Here is a 27,049-nt window from a genome sequence, read left to right as displayed (position 1 = left end):
TTTTTTTTATTATATATATATAAACATTTTTATTCTACTCCCAGCTTTCTCTCATTTGCATTTTTTTTTTTTTTGTTGTTTGGCCTCACTTGAATATTGGAACTACATAGGAAAATTGTGAAGCAAAACAGTTATTCAGGGTTATTGTGGATTAGTTTGTGAGGTTTTGAGGTAGGTAGATATAGCTATATGCTCACTATATGGACAAAAGTATTGGGGCACACCTTTTAGTTACGGAGTTCAGGTGTTTCATGTAGACCCATTGCAACAGGTGTATAAAATCAAGCACTTAACCATGCAGTCTGCATTTACAAACATTGATTAATTTACTGAAGAGCTCGGTAAATTCAAGCGTGGTACTGTGATATGGTGCCACCTTTGCTTTCTTAATTTGTGAAATCACATCCCTGCTAGGTCAACAGAAAGTGGTGTTATTGGAAAGTGGAAGCATTTAGGAAAAGTAGTAACTTGCCCTCGAAGCTGAAGACTGTCAGTGCTGATGCGCATGGTTTATAAGTTGCCAATGCTCTGCTGATCCTGCAGCAGAAGAGTTCCATACTTCCACTGGCATTAGTATCCGCATAAAAACTGCGTCAGGAGCTCTATGGAATAGGTTTCCTTATTTCCAGTGAAGGTAAATCCTAACGCGCATACCAAGACATTTTGGACAATGCTATGCTTCAAACTTTGTGGAAGACCCTTCTCTATTCCAGCATGACTGAAAGATTTTGACTGGCCTGTACAGATCCCTGACTTCAACAATCGAACACCTTTCGGGTGAACTGGAATGGAGGTTGTGAGCCAGGCTTTCTGATCCAACATTATTGCTCAACCTCACAAATGCTCTACTGGATGAATGGCAAAAAAACCCCACAGAAACACTCCAAAATCTTGTGGAAATCCTTCCCAGAAGAGTGGAAGCTCTTATAGCTGCAAAGGGAGAACCAACTACTTATTAATGTCTGTGCATTTAGAATGTTGTTTCAAAAAAGTCCCAGTCATTGTAATGGGCAGCTGTCCAAATACTTTTTGTCGATATAGTGTGTATATACATAAAAGTATAAATATAGAATACTTTTAAAAACACTATTTTATCTTAAAGGGACATAAGAGTATGAATTTTATGATACTGTGCTACAAGCCACTTGTTTCTTGCATCTATTATACCTGTAGCGATTTTCATAAAAAAAAATTCTGTAAGTCTTCCCATTAACACTCTGACTTCAAAGAATGTACGGTAATTGTTGTTCCTCCTTTTGAACATGCAAATACATGAATAGCATGTACACATGCTGTACAAAACCCTTCCTCTACTTTCCTGGCACTTTTAGAACCCAGTTGACAAAATGGAATGGGCGATTACTTTTTATTTTTATTGATCTCGAAGGTCTTTCTAGTGGTGAGGAAATATAAAATCTAGAACATTGATTTAAAAAAAGAAAAATGCATAAGATATCACTAGTCGGCACATTCTGTAGTTCCGTGCAATAAGGTATTGCTTGGTCGTAATGAGCAACGTTAAAAACTGGAACAGAAGGGGGGGCGTGGCTGACCACGGAGGAAGATGGCCGCTTGAGTCCTTAGCTCTGCACCTCGAGCTTGGCAAATCTGCAAAATAACGAGTCCCCTGCGGAGAAATAAGTGCTACAACTAAGATGTCGCAATCTAAAACAAGAAGACAACAAGAAAAACCTGAAAGATCAGCTTTCTTCTCGCAGAAAAAGGCAACAGTTCCGGCTGCGCAGGCCGCGGATCTGCAAGATGGCGCCGAACACTCTGATGGCGGCAGTCCGAGATCGGAGGCGGAATCGCCGCGAGATGGAGGGCCACTAACTATTACTACCCTGAAACAAGCCTTGGAGGAACAATCTCAAAGGCTGATTGCAATCTGGCAATCAAGTGTTGCAGAACTGAAACGCGACATACAAGACATCGGCTCCCGTACAACACACGTGGAAGCTAAAATGGAGGATTTGATTGATGCACATAATGCATCCACGGAACAAATTAAATCCCTTACCTCTCAACTACAACAGTGCGAGACGAAGATCATGGACCTGGAGGACAGGTCCAGGAGGAGTAACATCAGGCTGAGAGGTATACCGGAGACCGTCCTCCAAGCAGACCTCCCCAGCTACGTACAGGGATTCTTTAAAGCTCTGGTCCCCGAAATACACGCGGATATGTTACTACTGGATCGCTTGCACAGAGTCCCGAAACCCCAGCAAATAGCGGCTTCATTACCCCGCGATGTGCTGCTGAAAGCCCACTATTTCCACGTGAAAGACCTACTGATGAGGAGGAGCAGAACAGCCAAAGACCTACCTGCCGACTATTCCAGCATCAAGATGTTCTCCGACCTTTCAGCGGCCACCCTGCGCCAAAGGAAATCATTTCAGCGGATAACTGAGACCCTCCGAGCCAACCATGTCCTATACCGTTGGGGCTTTCCGGTTCGCCTCATAGTCTCCAGGAATGGAACAACCGACATCATCCAAACAGTGGACGAAGGTCTGAACCTGCTCCGCAAGTGGGATATGCCTGTGGCGGGAAACACCCAAACGCCTAAGCCACCGCGTCGGGTGGATAAAGATTGGAATACCGCTAACTGACTCGCAGCAAGTATTCCCGCTTTGGCGGTACATGACTGATAAATAACCTGTGTTTCACTTAAGTACTTTGCCCATGATATTATACCCAGACACATCCATGCGATGGATGCATCATACAGTACAGTATTGTTATATCACACATGCACCCGGGTCCTTGACTGTTAATGGACCCATGTTGATTTATACGCCCCATACACGATCGACAGATAGCCCAACTACCCAGTACTCGATAACTAGGGTGAAGCGGTAAGACTCATCCGCCTAATAAATATGCAGGACTAGCCTCTGTCCACAATACCTATGCACAACACTCCCAAAGCCTGTAGCCACCGCCACACCAATCCCACTACAAAGCTATTTAACCGAACTACGCTGCTGGTTCAGACGGTGCTTCACGGATATAGGAGATGAGTGTTTACAATACGTGTGATTACAGGGCTACTAGCGATACCTAGACACCGCCTAAGTATTAGACGACAAGCACACATACGCTACTATAGTTGACTTCTGATGCCCACGAGTAATAACCAAGAGGCGGGCCTAGACCTCACCTGAATGTCTGATTGGGGTAATATGATCTGAACACACATACTCATAAAGTTGGCACCTAACCCGTACACAGCATCAGGTATAGGGGATAGCCCAAACCTAATTCACTTGGGAATGGTCTTAAGATATTGCCTGTGGGGAAATTTGGGAAATGTGTTGCAAACTTTCCTTATAGCTCGGATGGACTGTAACTCCCATCTAATTGTTACTGCTCACGGAGCCTCACACCCGAACAATATGCTCAGACAAACCTGACTCATCCTCAGGCGACCTATCAACATTTACACCCCAGGTGTCTATACGTAACTTAATTTACACTAGCTAGATGAAGCACTAATAGCCCATTAGAATTTAAATCTATGTAATACAAAAGTCAGTTTGGAAGGGGTACTAGGTATAACAATCCACAAGGTCCCGATGGGAATGGGAAGTACCCTATCAAAAAAAAAAAAAAAATAAATAAATAAATAAAAAAAAAAAAATAAAAAAAAAAATAAATAAATTGGTTACACTGTATATATACATATGTTCTCATCACATCAAGATGGGTCTATCTTGTTTTGAAGGTCCAATGTCTATCTGAAATTCTCGTCACCCGAATAGGTCGCAAGGTACACTTGCAACGTCTTGAGTGACCGCATATGACAATATCCTAAAGAGCCATGCGAGGCTGGGGGACCCAACACGGGCGCTGCAGACACTCAGGTTTACCTGCCAACCTAGTATACCCTGTATCCGTGCACCCCATAGGCAAAAGGCCTCTCACACACAAACTCCTTACCTCCCCATCTGAGGTATGGGTACTATCGTATTTTTGGGTTTTGACTTTACACACCAGATTCTGTACCAAAGCGGGGATACCAACCGCCTAGTAACACTACATACCACTTTTTCTCTAACTTGAACATCCCGCGGGGATGACTCACTTGATATACGTAGACACAAGTGCTCCCACGAAACTCCATTGCGGTTCCGAAGCAATGGACCATCTAAGTTGCAGTTAAGTAGCTGTGCACACAGCACTTCACTCAAACCGCCTGCTCAGGCCATAGTTTGTCCACACTTCCGATCACATGCCCCACACGGCGTTGCACCTTGACGCCATGCACCGAGATCGGGTTTATTTGTATATACTTTTGTTTCAAGTTCGTATCCTATCCTCATCCCTCTACCCTCTTACTCTGGGGTTACTCGTGTCCACCAAACCACGCACCCAGCTTTCAATTTCAGAACAGTTCTATCCAACAAAGTTCATCAAACCTCCCAAAAACTTGTACGATATGCGGCGTTAGCCTCTAAATGAAGCCCTAACTCGCTTAAGTAACAGACACAACAAACCTCATCCTGAAGATATACTCCCATAACGTAAGGGGTCTTAACATACCCCACAAAAGGCATATACTACTACGAGAAGCTTGCAAACTGAAGGCAGACATACTCTGTCTTCAAGAGACCCACTTTACTAGGGCAAACACCCCCCCAATTCGGCATGAAGCATTTCCCTAACCAATTTCATGCACCTTATGCATCCAAATCCAGGGGAGTATCCATATATATTCACAACTCAATAGCCTTTGAACTACTACAAAATATTCCAGATAAAAATGGCAGATACCTGATACTGATATGCTTACTGAACAGCACGCTTTACACAATAGTAAACCTTTACGCACCGAACGAGAACCAAAGGAACTTTCTGGTTGGTGTGCTCACAAAGGTGGCAAAGGTGCAGAGGGGTACCACTGTGATTTGTGGGGACATAAACCACATTTTAGACCCGCATCTTGACACCTCAATAACTCCCCATACACCAAGACATAAATCCCTTAAACCAAACTGCGAAGCCCTGGCGAAATTATTGATGAAATTCAACTTATATGACAGCTGGAGGACCCTCCACCCTTCTGACAGAGAGTATTCACATTACTCCAAGCCACATAAATCTTTCTCTAGAATAGACGTATTACTCATACCAGGCCCTTCCCTCAACCTTATCCAATCCTGCGTCCTGGGCAGTATCTGGTGGTCTGACCACGCGCCAGTGATCGCCACCCTTAAGGATGATTTTAGGTACCGGGGATGTAATCCATGGAGATTAAACGAATCGCTTTTGCGAGACGACCAGTTTTGCTTGGGAATAGAATCGGATCTTAAAAACTACTTCTCTACTAACGAAACACCAGAGACACCCCCAACCACAATATGGGAAGCCCACAAGGCAGTAGTACGTGGTCTGTTTATAAGGCGGGCTTCTTACCTCAAACGAATCTCCCACACCAAATCCCTGATCCTATTGAAGAAACTGAGGGACGTCTCTTCGTCCCACATGATCAACCCAAACCCAAGGGATGCTGCACTTATGGCCCAACTCCAAACAGAACTTAATAACATTAACATAACCAAAGTAACCCAGACACTGCAGAGACTGAAAACTAGAGAGTATTGCATGGGAAACAGAGCGGGCTCACTCTTAGCAAGCAGACTTAGGGAAGCACAAGCCCAAACCAAAATCTCCCACCTCTTTACACAAGAGGGGAAGAAAATAATTAAACCACAAGACATAAGCAACCTATTTGCAGACTTCTATGGGAAACTATACAATCTTAAACATGACCCCACAGTCCATCAACCCACAGAAAAAGAAATAGCTAGCTTTCTACAGAAGGTGAATCTCCCCAAACTGACCGCCACACAATGCTCCTCCCTAGCAGCACCTATATCCCAACTAGAAGTAGACACAGTTATACACAACCTACCTCCAAACAAGGCCCCAGGCCCGGACGGTCTATCTAATGTGTATTACAAAAGGTTTTCCTCCATTCTTGCCCCCAAAATGGTAGCACTCTTCACATCTACCACCGAATTAGAATCCATGCCATCGAATATGCTTGCAGCCAACGTAGCCACACTGCCCAAACCAGGGAAACCGCCAACTCACTGTGCCAACTTCCGCCCCATTTCCCTCCTGAACTCGGATGTGAAAATCCTAGCTAAAGTGTATGCCAACCGCCTAACGACCATACTCCCAAATATTATACACTCCGACCAGGTTGGATTTGTACATGGAAGGCAGGGAACTGATGGAACGCGTAAGGCCCTGGCACTCCTACACACTATGCACAAACAATCCCCTAAAAGTCTCCTATTGTCTCTGGACGCGGAGAAGGCCTTTGACCGCCTGCATTGGCCTTTTCTGCAGGCGGTCCTGGCAAAATTTGGTTTCCCCACGCATTTCATCTCAGTGGTCAAATCGTTGTACAGTAACCCGGAAGCCCGGGTCCTCACGTCAGGATTTCAATCCATACCCTTCTCCATCACAAATGGATCAAGGCAGGGGTGTCCCCTGTCGCCCCTACTGTATATTATGGCCCTGGAACCCTTAGCTGAGGCCATCCGCTCAGAGGGGGAGATCAAGGGTATATGGGTGGGGGGTAGGGAATACAAACTGAACCTCTTTGCGGACGATGTCCTGCTTACTATTACTGACCCCCATGCATCACTGCCGGCATTTCATAACATATTACGGGAATACAGTAAATGTTCATACTATAAATTGAATCTTTCCAAAACACAGGCCATGGGGGTGAGGATGGAGGAGACATACCTGTCGGCTTTGAAAGGGAAATTCTCCTATGATTGGAGAACTGATTATCTCACATTTTTGGGCATAAAGCTTCCTCACAATATGTCAAACCTGTACAACCTGAACTACACTAAACTTAGTAGGGAGATTATAAACACCCTCCAAAATTGGAAAAATAAATTCATTTCTTGGTCAGGGCGTATAGCAGCTGTTAAAATGGTAATTCTGCCAAAACTACAATATTTATTTAGGACACTCACCCTATGGATACCACCAACCTATTTTGCCTCACTCCAACAACAAATTAACCTCTTCATCTGGCAGGGGAAAAGGCCCAGAGTGGCCATATCCACGCTTTACCAACCCAAAACCATGGGAGGAATGGGGCTCCCCAACGTGCAATTGTACCACAGAGCGGCTGTACTAGCTAGTCTCTTCTCCGTCACTCTAGAATCCAACCAACCACAATGGGTAACCATTGAGCAACACTGGCTACAAAACCAGGATCTTAACACACTGATATGGTTACCTTCTAATCGTAGAGGGGATACCACGCAAGCACTCCCCGCCACACTAGCGATGTTTAAGATATGGGATGTTTCGCGTAAACTCCTATGCAGTAATCACCCAGTCCCCCTCTCAACCCCCATCAAAGCTCTAACTCGGATGATACCTGACTTTAATTACAGGGTCTGGAATAGATGTGGGGTGCTTTGGGTACACACCCTCCTACATGCAGGGAAACTAGCTACCTTTGATCAACTAACAAAAAGTCATACCCTTCCGAACACGGCGCACCACTCCTACCTCCAATTATCGTCCTGGTGGAGATCCAACATACACATTCCCAAAACTCAAGCCAACATCACACTCACAAACTTTGAGAAAGGTGTTATGGCAGGGAAACAGGTCAAAAAACCAATTTCAACCATATACACCCTACTGTTGCCTGGACGAGGCATTAAAACCCTCTCCTATGTACTCGCATGGGAAAAAGATTTAAATATGACGATACCAGAGGAAACCTGGTTGGCTTCGGCTAATATCACGAAAGGCTTAACACAATGCGCTTCCCATTTAGAAATAACACGTAAGATCCTTTATCGCTGGTATATGGTTCCCACAAGACTAGCTACGATAGACCCGACACTACCCAGCACATGCTGGAGATGTAAACAAGAACCAGGCTCATTCCTTCACATCTGGTGGCAGTGTTCCAAACTCCAACCATATTGGAGAGCGATCATCTCATTGATCCGCCAACACACGTCCGCCACAATTCCAAACACCCCGGCCTCTTTACTCTTATTCATGCTCGGCACCACCTACCCTAAACCCGTGAAATATCTAATATTCCACATTCTGGTGGCAGCACAACAACTTATAGCAAAAAACTGGTTATCGCCTAATAACGCCTCCATGCAAGAATTAATTAGATATGTGTCCCAGGTGGGGAAATAGGAGTCCAACATCTCACAAGTACCACCTAGTAACAGTTGGAAACACGAAGTCTGGGAGAATTGGGAACTAAAGCATCCGACTTGAAACACACATGTTTACTTAATCACACACAACTCTATTGTCATAAAAAGTCATGTGGCCCTATACCCGCACAGGGACAACGGTAAAGGTAGTAACGTAGCCCGAGAAGCAACGATATATGAAGCTTCTCAATCCGCACTGTAAGAATGCTAGCACTGACGAGATATCTATAATGGTCAGCTAGTAGAATGCAGATAATACCTTGCTCCTCCCCGCCCTCCCGTCTTTCCCCTCCCCCATTTATGAGGGCTGACCCAAGATGCCCTCGCAAGCTGCTCTGCCCCAAGCTATACACGCACGTTAGGGGTCATAACTGCAAATGTATAGGGACGAGTGAGCTGGATTGTCACCGGACACTAGGATGTATTGTGACTAGTAGTTATGCCTGATCCATAGCGCAGTATATCGCAAACATGAATATGTAAGCAAACTGTAAATATAGGTTTACAATGTAACTATGTCATGAGTAATATGTAAAACCAGTACTATATCCCCCTCCTAACCCTTCCCTTTTTTTTCTGTACCCCTACCGTTTTGGAAAATAAAAATTGTCAAATTGAAAAAAAAAAACTGGAACAGAAGGCGAAAGCGCTTTAATCCCGACATGCCCAGTGTATGTTAGGGGAGTGCATGTGTACTTAGAAGAGGTGCAGAGATGGCTTGAAATCCATATGTACACACAAGACTATTACAATTCTTTATAAAGCAACAAACCATTATGCAGCGTTGTACTGCAGAACACTTACAGCACCTTTTAGATGTGCCAGCGTAAAATGAACCAAGGACCCTGGCACACACAAACAGGAGGAGATTTGCAGTTAGATGTTCCTGTGCCATTTGTAGCCATGAAATGTTGGTGACTTTGATTTGTTTACACTAACTTGTTCAAACATGTGCTACAGTGCCATAGCCAAGTTCCCAGCAAGATTTTAAAGGAGCACTATAGGGTCAGGAACACAAACATGTATTCCTGACCCTATAGGGTTAAAACCACCATCTAGCCACCCTGGTCCCCTCATGCCTTCCTAAATATAGTAAAATCTTACTTCTATTCAAGTCTTCAGCTGCTTGCTTAGTCCCTGTTTCCTTTAGACCCGCCCACTGCCTGCTGACATAATCATAAGTGGTAGCCTTATCCAATCACAATGCTTCCCCATAGGATTGGCTGAGACTGACAAAGAGGCAGATCAGGGGCAGAGTTAGCACAATTCAAACACAGCCCTGGCCAATCCGCATCTCCTCATAGAGATGAATTGAATCCGTGAATCTCTGAGGAAAGTTCAGTGTCTGTGTGCAGAGGGTGGAGATACTGAATGTTTGGATGCATTTTAGGCAGCCATGACCCAGGAAGGATCTCTAACAGCCATCTGAAGAATGGCCAGTGAACTTATCACTAGGCTGTAATGTAAACATTGCATTTTCTCTGAAAATAGTGTTTACAGCAAATAGCCTGAAGGTAATGATTCTACTCACCAGAACAAATTCAATAAGCTGTAGTCCCTTTAAATTGGCCTGCTTTGGTTTCTACATCCATTACATTCTCTAGTCTGTCTTCATTGTGGTTTTCCTTCCTCAGAAGACTGGTGGAGTTGAGAAGCTTAGAAGACCTAGTGTAAGTGAAATTGTGTGCACTGTGCCACCATACACACCCTGTGCTTAGTAAATAGTTTTTGTTTTTTTAATAAGTAGCAAATTTATAAACCATTTGTTTAATATCTTTTTTGTTTCTGACCTCCCAGCAACTGGAACAAATCCAAAAAGAGCTGAGTGTACTGGAAGAGGATATTAAACGAGTTGAGGTGAGAATCTGGTTTTATATGTTGTGCCTCTTCGATCTGGAGTTTACTGGACAAATGTCTTCCTCATGGCTGTATTTCAGCTGTTTTGGGGGAAAAAATGCTTCTATTTTGTGCTGTTTTCTGATGCTGTCCAGTTGTGATACATACAGTTCACATTTTTTAACTGACCATGATAAATTTGCATCAAAGAACATTCAATTTTAGGTATTCTGGATGATTTGATCTAAACAAGTGATTTAGATCTGCTCACATTCTTAAGTCATGGTCTCCATTATGGTTTGTACCTGATGTCCAGAGGACTGATTATTTTTGTGCATGTGCCTTTATAAAGGGAAAACTAAGAAAATACTTTAGCAGGAGTTGGGAAGGGGAAAAAAAGCACTGCTTCCTATTGGTGCATGCAATTACCATATACTTTAATAAGCAGTCTTGTCACCATAACCACTACTCTGAGCTGATGCTGAATGTCTGTGTGGCTCACTTGGCATCTACTGCTCAGCCTCTGTTATTGCTAGACATGCATGTGTGTGTATCTCTCTCTGGCTAATGTGGAAGTTCCCTTCTGCACTAAATGAGTTGCAGGGCAGTGGTCAGAATATAGTTAAGGGGAAGAGCCATGGTGTTTAGTTTTGCACATATTGCTTTATGTAACATTGTTTTTTTGTTTGTGTTTTTTGTAGGAGATGAGTGGCTTATACTCCCCTCGCAGTGAAGATAGTACTGTGCCGCAGGTTGAACCTCCCTCTCCGTCATACAGGTAAAGGCTATGTGAACAAATGTGACTCTGCAACCTGTTGCTCTACGCAGAATTTATACAAGCTAACATTATGTTTAGTAGAAGAGCCAAGTGTATCCAATAAAATAGTTCAACACTGGCAGCCGATTACTTCGTGAATGAAACTGCTGTAGAAGTTGAAAGAAATTTTGCCTGGCTTCACACCACTACAGATTTTTTTTTAGTTCAGTTTAATTTTTAAAACATTTTTCCTTCCGTGAATTAAAAGCTGTGGTGTTACAATTATTTATATAGTGCCAACATAGATGTGACCTCGGTAACTTCATAGAAATTGTCAAGGCACTAAAGAGAGTACATGCCCTCTTAGTGGCGCACACTCTACAACCCCAGAAAAGATGTGGACATCTTAATCACTAAAACACACTATATATATATATATATATATATATATATATATCTTCATAGCATGGTAAGGAGTTGGAGTCACAAACCTGTAGTATACTATTCTGCCTCAGCAACAGATTGTCTCCACATCCACTCTGCTAGAGTCACCTTCCCAAATGACTCCAATTGTGATCACTGTAGTTTGGGATAGATAGAGCTGCACTTCGATTTGAGAGCTCTGCTATTACCTGTGTCCAAAGTAGTGTATTTTAATGTATAATGGCTTATTTATTTTTCCGCACTTGTGTTTGCAGTAAAATTGTAGGGGTAGAGTCTAGCACCCCACCATCTCAAAACTTCACCAGCAGCTTCTGCTACCAGGACATAGCCACTTCATGCATTAAGTTGGCTGGCAGCTGAAGAAGTTTGCAAATCTCTAACTATAAAGTACAGAAAACGAGGGGAATTTTTGCTGCATGACCTATGCAAGCAACATGGATGGTGCCTGGAATGTTCCTTTAAATTTAAAGGATTACTATAGGGTCAGGAACACAAATGTATTCCTGACCCTGTAATGTTAAATACACCATATAGCCTCCTTGGCCTTTCCTTAAATATAGTAAAATCTTACGTTTATTCCAGTCTACTGTTGCTGGCACCGCCCATGATGTGTGTCAAGGAGGCAGATCAGGGGCAGAGCCAGCACAAGCCAAGCACAGCCCTGTCCAATCAGCATCTCCTCACAGGGGCGCATTGAATCATTGCCAATGCCATGATTCATGTCTACCTTGTTTTTTTGCTTCTTTTTTTTTTTTGTGCTAAAATACATTTTCTATTGTCTATATCCTAAACCAGCGTTTCCCAATTGGTGTACCGCGAGAACAAAATTGGGGTTTTGCAGTGATTTGCCCATCGGGTGGCCCTAAGGGCCACACAATATGCATTGCTGCAAAGGGACCCTGTCAGCTCTGCAGCCGATTAATTGCGCAACCAGGTCCCCATAGTATGGGATGCTGGGAGAAAGTTATGGACGGACTGTCCTTTCCTCCCAGCTTCTGGAGGGACAGAGGCAGCAGGCAGTGAGCAGCTCCCCCCACACACACCAGCCTTAGCCAGCAAGTCACCATCCTGCAGACAACAGTTATACTAACAGGAGGGTGACTGCAAATAAAAAAAAGTGTGTATCCTTGTGAAATTTTTGTCATTGTGTGTATCTGAGTGTTTGTATCTGTGTGTCAGTGTTTGTGTCCCTGTGTTTACTTGTGTCCCTGTGTTTACTTGTGTCCCTGTGTTTACTTGTGTCCCTGTGTTTACTTGTGTCCCTGTGTTTACTTGTGTCCCTGTGTTTACTTGTGTCCGTGTCCGTGTGTGTGTGTGTGTGTGTGGATGTACAGATGTACAAAACGATGTTGATACACTATGTCAAATGGTTCCATGGGAAAAATTAATTGGGAACCCCCTCCTTATAGGAGTATGAATCAGAAAGCACTCTGCTAGTAATGTGTTCTAAGATGTTATTTTTATAAATAGAGTTCACTGGCATTTCGGTAAATGAGCAGATATTTGGGCAATTCTTTTTGTCCCTAGTTCTGCTGGGAATTAATCTTTCTTAGCAGGGAGCTGCACATTACTTTAAAGGAGGATTGCTACTTTTTAACTTAATCTGCAGTCTGGATCTTTCATCACTTTATCCTGCTTTTCTGCTTGTGTGCCTACTTTGTACACTGTACTCTATTTTGTCATTTCCTTTTTATTTTAACCTTTATTTACCACTGCCTTCCTTCTCTTGAAACAAAATTATAATATTTGGTTGGTGTGACAGTAGACTTAGGGATATGATGGAAATACTTTTACTTTACTATCCACCAAGTTTTATATACTAGTCCTAGTGATAAACATTTGGTGTTTGAAGTATTAATGCAGTCATTCCGTGTGGAGTGAAATCTAACATAATCTCTGATCCTTACAATAGGAATGCAATGCAAGGGATTAATTGTTATTTCTTTCAGTAGCATTATAGACTCAACAGAGTACAGCCAACCACCTGGTTTCAGTGGAAATGTTCAGGTAAGATTTGTTTTTGCAGTTGTCATACTATGGTTCTCGGGATGGTAAAATGTATATTTGGAGAAAAGCCTGATGAGCAGGCTAGAGAGAACTAGCAGTAGGAACAATTGAGGTAAAGCATTTTTATATAGATGCTAGACTACATTTGTTTCATCCTGTAGATTTTTCAGAGGACCTTGCACACACATGTTTTCAGGGAGTACTCCCACTAGGGTGCTCCAAAACAGGCAGGGCCCCAGCCCAGACAAATCCAGTGGAACAAATAAGTAGGTTTGGGCACACCCAGTAGTTTCTTCAGCAGGTAGACTTTATTGTGGAGTACAAAAATCTAGACAACATTTTGGCTCCCCTGAGCCTTTGTCATGCATACATCATTCCACTGTTAAGATGTTAAGATACAGGAATAAGCCAGAGGCATAGTGGGGTAAACAAATATCGATGCAACAGTGAAGCACAGCACAGCACAGAAATGTTTATGTACTTGCCTTTGTTTTCTCTGAAAAGGCAATGTTTATATTTAAAACCCTGCAGGGACAGGCTATAGATGCCAGAACAACTACGTTAAGTTATAGTTCTGGTACAAAGTTTAAAACAGTGGAGCGCTTATATATTAACCCAGTGTTATATTGTGCACCAAAATGCAATATCATAGCACTTAGCTGGGATTTTTTCCGTTTTTTGTATTCGTATCCTCTGTACCTTTAAAACAAAAAATTGCATATAGTGTAATATTGTTATTTTTATGTGGGCACAGGAAAGACAAATTGGAAAAACTCATATTCCAGAGCTGGTGTAGGTCCAACGTTACCTCTCAATGGAAAACAATATATAGTGATGGTCCACTAGACATGGGTTGCAACTATATTATAAGTGGAGATATACTCACAAGTGTAGAGCCTGTGTCCTGGCTCAGTAAAACAGCTTAGTGTAGTTTGGGATCTGTATAGATGCCGGAGACTCAAATTAGGTAAAGTATTATTTTATTATCCAAAGCAAAATAAAGATATAAAAATAGAAATACCAAATATAATAAAAAGTCTATTAGTAAAGAAACGCGTTTCACAGTTCAATTCGGCTTCCTCAGTCTTCTCAGTTTTAAACTTTGTATTTCACAGATTTGTGTGTTTGGGGAGAATTACACATTCAGTGTGGTAGCAGCTTGATTTGTAATAACTTGATACACTGTATCTATATAAATGTCTTCATTGCACAGATTTGTTTTTATGTCTAGTTCTTCTGGTGACTATAGTGTCCCTTTAAGGGCTAATCATGTGTTTTCCCAGGGGAATCTAAACCTGCACTTCTAGTGCTTATTGGACAATCTAGTCCAGCAAGTTGCCTTAATTTCTTTATAACATATTTTAGTGTACACTGTTACATTGGTTACCTTCAGAAAAGTTTAAAGAATGGTACTGGCATGTGGTTCAGATGCTCTCATTTTTTTTACATAATTTTTCTATCATATTAGTCTCTATGTAAAAACTTTTTTCGAGTTCAAAGTCTAATGTGAAGTTACCATACAGGCCCACATATAGAAAAGGTGAGCAGATTTTTTTTATTTTGTTTAGTACAAGAGCCTTACTTAAGAACTATGCAGATTCTGAAATGCTGACAACCGTGATAGGATTGTTTTTTTTTTTTTTTTTTTTTTTTTTAATTGCCTTTTCTCTTATGTTTGATCATTTCTGCTACATTGGTATGGTTGTGAAACTAATTGTATTTTTTTTTTCTTCTAAGCAGACAAAGAAACAGCCTTGGTACAATAACACTCTGGCATCTAGACGAAAACGTCTCACCGCACATTTTGAAGATTTAGAGCAGTGCTACTTTTCTACTCGGATGGCCCGTGTTTCTGGTAGGAACTCAGTTTGTCTTTGTATAATTGATGTTTGTGTTGATTTAGACCCTTTCACATTTACATTCTCTAAAATGTCAGAATATGATATGCACCCTTATAAATGTGTAACCTTTTCTTTATTTTCATATTGATCCATGTGGAGTTAGTGTTTTCTTCTATGGAATTCCTGTTGAATGGCTTGCACAGCTTGAAAAGTTTATTCAGACTACATAACTCATGCCACTTTGAAAAGAAAAAGAAAAGGTTTTTTTTTTATTGGAAAATTAACCTTGCAAACACATTCCAATGTAAAAGATCATCTGTTTTTTTCCCCCCTACTAACAAAGCAGGGTTGAAAGAAAGGGGGATATGTTGGGAATATAGGAGAGGAATGGAAAAAGTGGGGGAGGAAGGTTGAATGTCAAAAAGTAATTGCATAGGGGTGACGACGTTCAGCTTGATTATTTTAAATCCATACAGCTCACAGAATAGTACTGCAGGTCGTTCACATCTTTGGTAATATAATCAGAGCACAATAACTCTCAATTTTGAATTTGAGAAAAATCTTGCATGCTTGCCATTAGGGATCGACCGATATTGATTTTTTTAGAGCCGATACCGATACCGATATTCTGTGAACTTTCAGGCCGATAGCCGATATAATTTGCCGATATTCTGTACATTTACCATTTTGGAAAATAAACTATTTTCTAAAGGTAAATGCACAAAATATACATGCCACGTGTAGTGGATGCAGTGTGTTTAGACAAGGGAGCTGTGTATGTGTGTGTAGTGGATGCAGTGTGTGTGTAGTGGATGCAGTGTGTGTGTAGCGGATGCAGTGTGTGTGTAGCGGATGCAGTGTGTGTGTAGCGGATGCAGTGTGTGTGTAGCGGATGCAGTGTGTGTGTAGCGGATGCAGTGTGTGTGTAGCGGATGCAGTGTGTGTGTAGCGGATGCAGTGTGTGTGTGTAGCGGATGCAGTGTGTGTGTAGCGGATGCAGTGTGTGTGTGTGTGTGTAGCGGATGCAGTGTGTGTGTGTAGCGGATGCAGTGTTTGTGTGTGTAGCGGGTGCAGTGTGTGTGTGTGTGTGTGTAGCGGGTGCAGTGTGTGTGTGTAGCGGATGCAGTGTGTGTGTAGCGGGTGCAGTGTGTGTGTGTAGCGGGTGCAGTGTGTGTGTGTAGCGGATGCAGTGTGTGTGTGTAGCGGATGCAGTGTGTGTGTGTAGCGGATGCAGTGTGTGTGTGTAGCGGATGCAGTGTGTGTGTGTAGCGGATGCAGTGTGTGTGTGTAGCGGATGCAGTGTGTGTGTGTAGCGGATGCAGTGTGTGTGTGTAGCGGATGCAGTGTGTGTGTGTAGCGGATGCAGTGTGTGTGTGTAGCGGATGCAGTGTGTGTGTGTAGCGGATGCAGTGTGTGTGTGTAGCGGGTGCAGTGTGTGTGTGTAGCGGATGCAGTGTGTGTGTGTAGCGGATGCAGTGTGTGTGTGTAGCGGATGCAGTGTGTGTGTGTAGCGGATGCAGTGTGTGTGTGTAGCGGATGCAGTGTGTGTGTGTAGCGGATGCAGTGTGTGTGTGTAGCGGATGCAGTGGGTGTGTGTGTAGCGGATGCAGTGTGTGTGTGTAGCGGATGCAGTGGGTGTGTGTGTAGCGGATGCAGTGGGTGTGTGTGTAGCGGATGCAGTGGGTGTGTGTGTGTAGCGGATGCAGTGGGTGTGTGTGTGTAGCGGATGCAGTGGGTGTGTGTGTAGCGGATGCAGTGGGTGTGTGTGTGTAGCGGATGCAGTGGGTGTGTGTGTGTAGCGGATGCAGTGGGTGTGTGTGTGTAGCGGATGCAGTGGGTGTGTGTGTGTAGCGGATGCAGTGTGTGTGTGTGTAGCGGATGCAGTGTGTGTGTGTGTAGCGGATGCAGTGTGTGTGTGTGTAGCGGATGCAGTGTGTGTGTGTAGCGGATGCAGTGTGTGTGTGTGTAGCGGATGCAGTGTGTGTGTGTGTAGCGGATGCAGTGTGTGTGTGTGTAGCGGATGCAGTGTGTGTGTGTGTGTGTAGCGGATGCAGTGTGTGTGTGTGTGTAGCGGATGCAGTGTGTGTGTGTGTGTGTAGCGGATGCAGTGTGTGTGTGTGTGTAGCGGATGCAGTGTGTGTGTGTGTGTAGCGGATGCAGTGTGTGTGTGTGTGTAGCGGATGCAGTGTGTGTGTGTGTGTGTAGCGGATGCAGTGTGTGTGTGTGTGTGTAGCGGATGCAGTGTGTGTGTGTGTGTGTAGCGGATGCAGTGTGTGTGTGTGTGTGTAGCGGATGCAGTGTGTGTGTGTGTGTGTAGCGGATGCAGTGTGTGTGTGTGTGTAGCGGATGCAGTGTGTGTGTGTGTGTGTAGCGGATGCAGTGTGTGTGTGTGTGTAGCGGATGCAGTGTGTGTGTGTGTGTAGCGGATGCAGTGTGTGTGTAGCGGATGCAGTGTGTGTGTAGCGGATGCAGTGTGTGTGTAGCGGATGCAGTGTGTGTGTAGCGGATGCAGTGTGTGTGTAGCGGATGCAGTGTGTGTGTAGCGGATGCAGTGTGTGTGTAGCGGATGCAGTGTGTGTGTAGCGGATGCAGTGTGTGTGTAGCGGATGCAGTGTGTGTGTAGCGGATGCAGTGTGTGTGTGTGTGTGTAGCGGATGCAGTGTGTGTGTGTGTGTGTAGCGGATGCAGTGTGTGTGTAGCGGATGCAGTGTGTGTGTGTGTGTGTAGCGGATGCAGTGTGTGTGTGTGTGTGTAGCGGATGCAGTGTGTGTGTGTGTGTGTAGCGGATGCAGTGTGTGTGTGTGTGTGTAGCGGATGCAGTGTGTGTGTGTGTGTGTAGCGGATGCAGTGTGTGTGTGTGTGTGTGTAGCGGATGCAGTGTGTGTGTGTGTGTGTGTAGCGGATGCAGTGTGTGTGTGTGTGTAGCGGATGCAGTGTGTGTGTGTGTGTAGCGGATGCAGTGTGTGTGTGTGTGTGTGTAGCGGATGCAGTGTGTGTGTGTGTGTGTAGCGGATGCAGTGTGTGTGTGTGTGTAGCGGATGCAGTGTGTGTGTGTGTGTGTAGCGGATGCAGTGTGTGTGTGTGTGTAGCGGATGCAGTGTGTGTGTGTGTGTGTAGCGGATGCAGTGTGTATATAATGAAAGCAGCGTGTCTGTGCAGTGTGTATATAATGAAAGCAGCGTGTCTGTGCAGTGTGTATATAATGAAAGCAGCGTGTCTGTGCAGTGTGTATATAATGAAAGCAGCGTGTCTGTGCAGTGTGTATGTAATGAAAGCAGCGTGTCTGTGCAGTGTGTATGTAATGAAAGCAGCGTGTCTGTGCAGTGTGTATGTAGTGTGCGTAAAGTGAATGCTGTATATACTAAATGAAAAGTGTGTGTGTGTTTGTGTAGTGTGTGCATATAAGGAATGCAGAGTGTGTGTATTTGTGTAGTGTGTGCATATAAGGAATGCAGAGTGTGTGTATTTGTGTAGTGTGTGTATATAATGCAGTGTGTGTGTAGTGTGCATTATATAAACACACTACACAAACACACTGAATTATATAATGCAGTGTGTTTGTGTAATGTTTATATAATGCAGTGTGTTTGTGTAGTGTTTATATAGTGTGTATATAATGCAGTGTGTTTGTATAGTGTGTGTATATAATGCTGTGTGTGTGTGTATATAATACAGTGTGTGTTTGTGTAGTGTGCATTATATACACACACTATACAAACACACTGCATTATATATACACACACACTATACAAACACACTGAATTATATACACAGTGTGTTTGTGTAGTGTATGTGTATAATAATAGTGTATGTGTGAGGGGGCATTTTTAATAAAAAAATTTTTTTTTATATATATATATATTTAATTATTATTTCTTTTTTGTTGTCCCCCCCTCCCTGCTTGTTTCCTTGCCAGGGAGGGGGGATATGTTAATCCCTGGTGGTCCAGTGGCATTAGTTTAGCGAGAGAGGGGGGGTGGGGTGGGCAGCAAGCGTTTACTCACGTCCCAGCAGCTCCTCCAGCTCCCCAGTGTAAATCTCGCGAGACCCGCGGCCATCAGAGCTGGCCGCGGGTCTCGCGAGATTTACACTGGGGACCTGGAGGAGTTGCAGGGAGGTGAGTAAATGCTTGCTGACCGCCGGGCTTGTAATGAGCCCGGCGGTCCTGGGAGGTATTATCGGCAATATCGGTATCCCTATTTACCGATATTGCCGAAAATACAGAATATCGTCCGATTATATCGGTAAAACCGATAATCGGTCGATCCCTCTACTTGCCATACCTTTGTGAACAAAGGAGGCCTAAAAATAATCCTACTTACGTGTATCAGTTGAACTTTGATGATCAAGTGTGTGACGGGATTGAACCTTTCTTGTAACAAAAGGGAGGCTTCCAGCATTTGAAGATGACCTAGCGGACATATAAGAAAACCAAACAAAAACGTGAAATAGTGTTGTCTCAGTCTAAATGGGTCTCTAGAATCTAGAGTTAATTTCTTTTGTGAAACAATAAACCTTGTGTGAAGTAAGTTATTTCAGTAAGGATGAGGTACCCCGGGTGGTAGGAATTCTGAAAATGTTGCATGCTTGGCATAATCGTTGTAGCAGATGCCTACTTGGCCATGTGGGACAGTGTTAAGAAGCTGCAGTGCCCATGCCAGACAGAAGAGCAGTGTTCAGAGTTAAAAGAAAGCAATGCCTTCTGTGTTTATCAAGAGATTTTCTAAATCCTTGATGAATAACTGGGAATTTAGTGCATACATTGGTGGCATAATGGTGCATAGAGGTTCTGTTGTTAAAGGAACGCTGGGCACCATAACAACTTAATCAAAATGAAGTTGCTATGGTGCCAGGAGGACGCCAGTCACTTTTCTTGAATGACTTTACCCCAAAGGATGCCTCCAACATCAGATCTCCAATTGATCCAGGGCATCCGGCTTCTGAAATTGTCATTAGCTTAGAGCGTTCTGCTGATGCTCTAAGCCAATCTGTAGCTCTCCATTCATTACTACATTTTTCTTTTTTTAAACCACTTCAGGTACAAGCCTAGCGATCTTTTGTCACAATAATTTCATTTTGATTTAGTTGTGGTGCCTGCAGGGTTCTTTTAAGCTGCTCTGTTAAAACAGTGAGTGTCTTAAAGTGGCACTGTCATGCCGAACTTACCTTTCTTTAATCCATTCCTCTTCTCTCCCTCTGTCAGGATCTGTTCTTCATTTCTTCGTGTCTGCTGTAGTTTTCTTTAAAACATAAGACAAAGTACTACTTTATCTTATGGAGGTTTCCTACGCCTGACCATCTCTTACCAGCAGAGGAGCAAAGTGTGCTTGGTTTGTGGTGATCAAAGCTACAGAATGATCTTTAAAGCAGTCCTCTGGAGCCTTGTGCTTCTCTTTGGAGGGTATACTTTCTACGTTGTGCCCTTCGAGGTGTACACCACTGAAAAGGTTTTATATACTTAATACTGCAGTACTGAGACTTCATGTATTTGGATTTGTGATGTGTTTTGGTGCATTTACCAATCCATATATTATTTACAGGCTTTAATAGTGAGGAATATTTCCAAAACATGTTTCCCTATCTTGCACTATGAGCTCCACTCTCACTTAAATCATACCTCATGGTCTCCATGGTTCGTGCCAAATTTTTGCAAAACACAAATTTTGTGTTCTGTTGGGCAACGATTTAAAGTTTCGCCTGGCAGTATATGAAAGTTAGGTGTTCTCTGTGTGAAATTAACTTGTCATAACTGGTCCAGTAGTTTAAAAAAAAAATTATAAATAGTATACTACAGGGCTCGACAAATCCCAGTCACCATGGCTACAAGAATTTTTGTCCTGGCGCTTGGTATTTGCTGGCCCATTTAGCCCCTGAGGTGGTTGGCTGCCTATGAGTGATGGCGGCTGGCCGGGTCATAAAGAGCATGGGCTTACGAGTGGTCAGCTGGTCGGTCGGCTCAGGTCGAGCATAGGTCCTGCTCCTGGAAGATTAAGCCAAACTTGCAGTCAGCGAGGGAACTGTAACCTCCCTTGTGCGCCCTCTAATGATGCCGTGAGCTGGAATATGATGTCATTCCGGCCCCGGCATCACTAAACTGCTTTCTATGGAGCAGAGCAGGGAGATGCCTGAAAGCCCTACTGTACCACAGGGAAAGCCGAACTACTCAAGCCCTCCCAAAAGGTAGGCAAGCTGGGTGGTCACATTAATGTGTGAGTGTATGTGTCTGTATTTTTGTGTGTGTTTAGGTGACTGGTACCCCTCCAATCACGAAGGAAGGTTTTTCTTACTCACCTTTTTCCCCCACGCTGTGCTGGTCTCGCAGCAGCTGGCCCTGCCTACATGACTGATCATCAATCTTGATAATCTCAAGCCAATCCAATGCTTTACAATAGGAAAGAAAGGGAGGCTATTGCGCATGTGTGGCAAAACACCATGCTGCGACAATCTGCATCTCCTAATAGAGATTAATTGAATCAATGCATTTCTATCAGGAACTTCAGCACCTCCACGCAGAACATGGAGACGCTAAACGTAGGTGCTGCACACTGTACAGCACTGACCCAGGGTGCACTCTAGAGACCATCTGAGTGACTGTCACTAGAAGTGTTACAGGTTATAGACACAAACTACATCAAGCTGTAGTGCAGGGGTAGGCAACCTACGGCACTAGTGCCATGTACGGCACTCGAGGTGTCTTTGCACGGCACTCAAGGCTGCTAGAGCCAAACAGGCTCTTTCCTATCAGGAGTCCCAGTAAAACTTCAGATATCTGCTAATACGAAGAGGTGGTGAAGGACAATCCTCAATTTATGCATTGCAGCATGTAGAGGAAGTGATCTCAGATCACTTCTTCCCAGCACTTGTAAATGGGAATCCACACTGTAGCAGAGCAGCTTGCAGCTACTATACTTGAGCTATACCTGGTCGGCCCGGTCCCCACTGGAACCTAGGGAAGCTACCCACACTGCTAGATATACACAGAAATGCAGAATAACCCTCCACTCATACAAATAATACGAACAGCCCACACACAAACATACACACAATCCCCACAAACGCAACACCACTAACAATCCACATGCAGCCTCTCACATGCAATACCCCAAACAGCCCCCACACACTACCAACACACAATGTGACATATCCATCCACACACAATTCCAAAAGCAGCCCTCATACACAGCCCACATTCATATGTATCATACACGATACCACAAACTACTCCTGAGCATATACAATATAATAGCTCATATACGCACAAATACAACGATACAAAGCAATTACAGTAAAAAGTAAAAATAACACAAGCAGAATACGGCAGCATACACACCTCAATTTAAAAAAATAGGATCGGCACTCTACGGGACATCACAATCCTATATCGGCACAGTGCTGCTAAAAGGTTGCCTACCCCTGCTGTAGTGTGTCTGGTGACTATAGCGTCCCTTTAAGAATTGCATATTTTACATTGAAATGCCTGGCTCCTAACTTTATTTGCTGGCTCCGAGATTCCAAGCAAATTTGTCAAGCCCTTGTATACCCAATAGATTCTTCGAGAATGCTAAAATAAGAGTAAATATTAATCTTTTTAGGTTTAAAAAAAAAAAAAAAAAAACACCAGAAATGTTAAGAATATAACACCCCGATCTGTGTTAGCTTGGTGCAGCTAATGGGTGGAGCAGTGCCAAATGTTTTAAAATACATACTACCGAATGTATAGTTGATCAGAGAAAGGTCTACAACCATAGGATGTAAGATTGTTGGCAAATTGTTTGGTATCCATGAGAGCAGAGTATTTTTGTGTATTGTTTTTAGTTTTTTACAAAAGCTCAGAATGTTAAACAATAAAGACATCTTTTTCACAGCCTTTGCTCATGTAGCCAATATCAGTTGAGGGCCCTGTACATCCAGTATTTATTTGCAAATCTTCAAATCAATACAGTAGATCAAAAGTGAGTTAATCAGTCATTTGACATGTCAAATGAGTACATAATTGATTGCATAAGCCATCTAATTAAAGTGAATGTATTATGCACTCTCTAATTGATATGATGTTCATTCTGTTCAAAATATCACTGATGGTTCATAATCTTTGGATTTTAACCTTTTTTATTTATTTTTAATATCAGCACTGCATTCTTTCAGTAACACAAGCTAATCTGATCAATGTGTACAAATACCGGAAGACAAAAAGTCAAGAATTGTATTTTCCAAACCTGTTTCCACTGCAGTCTTTGTTTTCTCTTTTGTGTGTTTACGGCTTTGTTACCTCTCCTCTGTTTTCAATTTAAGATTTGTACAGTTGATTGAGAAATGATGGGCTATAAAGCTATCATTGGCTTCACATCTGTACCGGTGCAGCTCATGAACCCGTGTGAAGCCCATGGCTTACTTTTGAACTACAAAAAAGTTGAAAAATAAAACATCAAGTCTTGGTGATTCATGTATGTGTTTAGAATGTAGATATATTCTCAATTATACAAATAGCCCCCCTTTCCCCCAAACAAGAAAGTGCTTCTGTACTTTTATGTGCTCTTCTGTGTATGCACTGTCTTTTCTGTATAATTTAATAGTACTCAAACATTTTCAGTCACAGGTGGTGTACAAGTGTTTGATATCTTGTGGAACAGTATTCTCATCAAGTATTTTTAAAGGCATTGGAGAAAAATGGATATCATTCAGGACATTGAGTAAATAGTTAAAAAAAAATAAAAAAAAATAAAAGTATGCATTGTAAATGCATGAAACTGAGGATATGCGATGCGTAGCAGCAGCTGGAAAAGACTGTATTCCCAACAACGTCCTCTGCTGGACAGGCTTGTTGTAAAGACGTTTATTATCGCCAGCATAAATGGCACAGTGCAGCTGTACTAGAGCCAGTGAAAAAGTAAGAATGTCTTAACCCATCAGCTGCCTTGTGCACATATATAAACTTAATTCTTTCCTGAGAATTGCAATGTTTTACAACTCTTGATAGTAGAGGCTATAAATCATTCACAAGTATCCACTGTAGACCATGATTCTATTACTCCAATTATGTAATATTAACCTTTTAGTTTGCCAAGCTGGATTGAGGAAAGAAAAATATTTTGGGTCTGCCAGTTGGATAGCCTTGTTATAGATGTATTTAAGGTGTGTGTGTGTGTGTGTGTGTGTGTGTGTATATATGTATATTATTATTGTAGTAGCTAAGGTGCTAGGAACTTTAACCACTATGGCTGATACAATTGTGACGCTGAGTTCTTTCTGGCTGCTTTTACAGATCAACAGCCCTGTCGTGAACAAATTTAAAAACCTAAAAAAAAATAATCACAGGTTTTCCTGCATTTTAAGGATTTAAAAGTACTGTATCAAACTTGGAATTAACAGGAAAGTATGAGGAATAGAACGGGAAGAGGCGTAGAGGAGAAAAAACATTTAAAAGCATATTCATAATATCAGTAATCCTGCTGTGACACTCATTATGTTACAAACGTTTGGAGCTTGGTCACCCTGCAGCTCTCATTCTTTCAACAATATTTCAAAACCTATTTGACAAAATAGAAAATAAACAGCTAATCAGAAAGGTGTAATCTGTGCTGTGAAGTATATTAACTGACAAATGTACTGTTTAAGATATGAAATTATCTCAGACTACTGAAGTAAAAGTTCTACGCATTAATTTTCTAAAACAAGTTTTGGGGTCTTAACCTGCTTACACTGCAGTTATCTGTTACACAGAAATGATAAACATCGGATTATCGCAGTTCGGATCTAGAAGCAACACAGATATTTGCTTAAAAGAGTGATCATTTAAAGTGTGTTTGCCCATATAATATGGTTATATTCAGCTAACAGGATATCATTTATACTGTCTACCAATTATTGGCAAATAAAGAGTTGTTTCTACGTCAAGAGTTAGAGATGGCAAGGCCCGTTGGTTCTTTAGCTTTTTCCAGAAAACGTAAAAAAAAAATTTGAGTATGGGATATGTTCTTTTACAATGGTAAAGGTGCTCATCTATTTAAACCTCTAATATTATTTCTTAAAAACTTAATAACTTGAAGACTTATGAAAGAATTAGGAGCCCTTACATGAAGTCTCAAATATTTGCAATTCCTTTGCTCCGAAGACAAGCAAATCCTAGAATACAATTCAAATACGAACAATGATGTGACTGATTCCCTATCCTGAATGACAGGCTGTTATTTTTTTTTTGCTTATTCGGTATACGAACACCTGAGACCTAGCTATTTCGTATCCTCTTTCACTTTTGTTCGCACTTCTGTAACTGCAATTATAGCCGCATTCTGAGCTGGGAGGCCGCCGTTCGTATGGCCGAACACGTGGCGGAGGCCCTCTTTAGCCGTGAACATATATAGCAGTGTTTTGTAGCAGAGTGCATGGAACTAAAATCGGGCGCTCGATGGCGTGAACACCGCTAGAATTTCCACTCCCACAGAAGCTTGGTAAAATACATAAGAACTAAATGGCGTTCGGTGGGAACAAGCTACCAAACAAGAAATAAAGACTGACTGTTTTCACGGTTACGTTCGGTACTTTTGTGTTTTATCATTCCCGAAAGAGACCGACCACAGTCTGATTTCATGGAACTCTTTTGGTCAGGAGCCTCGTGTGCGGTCGGTCAAACTGAGACTTCTATGGAAATCCTGAACCGATCTGGGTGATTTTTGGATTTGTTTTTTTCCCCCAAGATCGGGGCTATCAAGGGATATGACTATATTGGGGTTTCCATGTGTTTTGGGGGTATTTTTGAATGTTATAAAAAAAAATTCTGTGCCTGGTGATAATTGAGTTTAGTACAGTGCTTGAATCAATTATCACCCAGGTACAGAGGAGGGATTAACCTATTTTGTGTGGGGTTGTCCTGTCCTGGATCTGAGAGCCAGTGTGATTGTTTATATGTTTATACTGTAGTCTACTTTCAGGTCCAGAGGGGAGTGCCCCTTGCATGGGGATTGGCATAAAAAGCCAGTGTGGCTACCAATAAAGCTGCTTACCCTCAATATAGTCTCATCATACTTGTAGGGAACCGCTATACCTGCTATAATCACCAGCTCTTGTAAGAGCTACACAGCTTTACAGACCTTGGGATTTGGAAAGAATCACTCTGAATAGGGGGAAAAAACATCGCTGGTGGCAAAACCTCTCATCCACTCGGGTTGGCCGCCACAGATGAAATTTGCAAATAGGAGACAAATGCATTTCTATCTCGAGGCACTGCAGCTAAAAAAGGGTTGTAACGGAACGACGGGCATCCCGACTGTACCTTCGTTGAAGGATGCTCCTAGCGCTTCCTGAGGACTCCAAGCACTGCAGCAGACACCACAACCACCGAACCGGAGAAGCAGAACAGCTGAACAGGAAAAGCATGCAATCGGCATACAATCCAATTCCTCCAATAACGAGACGACACTTCGTTTTGAGCGTCAAGCAGAACTGACTGTACTGGCACATACAGCCTCTTTTATTCCCAATCCACAAACCTAGTACTGCCCACAGGGTTTTGAAATACAACCAATCAATCCGTACAATACACACACACTCCCACACAAAATCCTCCCCTCTGCCTGTGATATGATTACTGAACACAATGGTTAATTTTACAGGCAGAGAAATACAGTATTATAAAACCTATCACAGGGACCCCAAAACATGCAATAACCCCATAAAATATATTGGGGGATCTGGGTGAACCACATATCCAAAATTCACCCAGATCCGTTCAGTAGTTTGGAAGATACGGTTTAATGCTGATTCCGCAGAACACATACAGGCTATATGAAAATGAATTACTGTTAAATGTGTCCCTTGTTCTGTAGTTTAAAACTACTGAACGATGTCTTTGTGTAGAAAAGTCAAAAGTGTCTGTGAGTTAAAATGGTCCCATCCATTGTTCTCACCGTGTGCTTCATCCATTGTTCTCACCATGTGCC

At 42.7% G+C, this 27,049-nt stretch overlaps 1 protein-coding gene across 5 annotated transcripts in view; it reads left to right on the top strand.

Annotated features, from left to right (window-relative positions):
* The window catches only part of COP1 (COP1 E3 ubiquitin ligase), a 159,827-nt gene that overhangs the window by 38,824 nt on the left and 93,954 nt on the right, over window positions 1–27,049 (top strand). For 2 of the 5 annotated variants that reach the window (XM_063428233.1, XM_063428238.1), the window contains 4 exons: window positions 10,026–10,085; window positions 10,766–10,842; window positions 13,215–13,272; window positions 15,010–15,127. In XM_063428233.1, coding sequence (XP_063284303.1) covers window positions 10,026–10,085; window positions 10,766–10,842; window positions 13,215–13,272; window positions 15,010–15,127 — 313 coding nt within the window. The remainder of the gene's footprint in view (window positions 1–10,025; window positions 10,086–10,765; window positions 10,843–13,214; window positions 13,273–15,009; window positions 15,128–27,049) is intronic. The other 3 variants (XM_063428235.1, XM_063428237.1, XM_063428234.1) reach the window with 3 other exon arrangements.

Source organism: Pelobates fuscus, chromosome 7 (genome assembly GCF_036172605.1).
Source record: "Pelobates fuscus isolate aPelFus1 chromosome 7, aPelFus1.pri, whole genome shotgun sequence".
NCBI lineage: Eukaryota > Metazoa > Chordata > Amphibia > Anura > Pelobatidae > Pelobates > Pelobates fuscus.
Note: the sequence above shows the minus strand (reverse complement) of the source record. Positions and strands in the feature narration are given on the sequence as shown.